At 32.8% G+C, this 1086-nt stretch overlaps 1 protein-coding gene across 2 annotated transcripts in view; it reads right to left on the minus strand.

Annotated features, from left to right (window-relative positions):
• Positions 1-1086, minus strand: part of bchs (WD repeat and FYVE domain containing 3 bchs) — a 90389-nt gene that overhangs the window by 36070 nt on the left and 53233 nt on the right. For both annotated transcript variants that reach the window (XM_014418138.3, XM_014418137.3), the window contains exon 35: positions 536-628. In XM_014418138.3, coding sequence (XP_014273624.1) covers positions 536-628 — 93 coding nt within the window. The remainder of the gene's footprint in view (positions 1-535; positions 629-1086) is intronic.

The raw sequence follows: 1086 nt of genomic DNA on the forward strand, positions 1-1086 counted from the left end.
CATCTTCTCCTCATTTATCATCCACGGTCAACTATCTCTCATAATTATTAAACAATATTAAAGTTCAGGATCAATCAACAAAGGCAATCCTTCCCTGCCAGACCCACACCGCTAAGACCCTAGGGGAACGACGGTCCTATATCACTTTTGAAATATTACCTTAACACGGGAAGAGAAGACTTTAAGATAGTTTAAGTGAGCAATATTTAAAAACCACCTTAAATTGAAAAACCGCATGAAACCCTCCATTTCCGCCCTCCGTGGTAGCCTTACTTTATCTGACTTTTTAAACAGACAATTATAGCGAGTAGGTTGGTCGATGTATAACATGTCACAATCTCACAAGAGGAGATCATAACAAAAAAAAAAGGCAATCCTATGTAAATAAATTTTGTAGCAAATAATTTTATAATAATTTAATAAATTTTATTTTATAATAATTTATAGTAAATAATTTTATTTCCATAATTATGTGTATTTTACCTACTTATTCAATTACCTATGTATATACTTCAACAAGGACAAGGATACTTACATTATTTTCATTTCTGAAGTGAGCTGTAAAAGACAATAAGTTAGGCAGCCAATGAATTCCAGTTCATGATTCCCAGCTCCAAAAATTAATCCTCTGTAAATTTAAAACATAAATAAGGTAATGCGGAAAACTAATTAAACAATTTTTATTTTTAATACATAAAGAAGATGGTAATAGTTACGGTCAAAAAAGAACAAAATAATTTTCAAATATTTATCGTCTGACATTTCGCCCCACTTTGAATGGCTTCATCAGGGCTGTTCAAGACGATAAGTTTAACAGACATTGACAATAAATCAGAAGCGTGGAGGAGTGGAGGGGAGTTACCCATTAATCTGGTTAATGGTTGGTTGGTTAACGGCCTAGAAGTGGGGAAACGTTGGACAATAAATAGTTGTAAACTATTCTGTTCTTTTTTGTTACACATCCCTGACCATCATTCTTCATATTTTAAATTATATCGTCAACTAATTATATTCCCTTTCTTGAGAAAAGAAGGGGTGGTAAAATAAAGATGGGGGGGGGAAAAAAAAAGAATAAAACGAACCTGT

Source organism: Halyomorpha halys, unplaced genomic scaffold (genome assembly GCF_000696795.3).
Source record: "Halyomorpha halys isolate HHAL.00 unplaced genomic scaffold, Hhal_1.1 Scaffold180.1, whole genome shotgun sequence".
NCBI classification, from domain to species: Eukaryota; Metazoa; Arthropoda; class Insecta; order Hemiptera; family Pentatomidae; genus Halyomorpha; species Halyomorpha halys.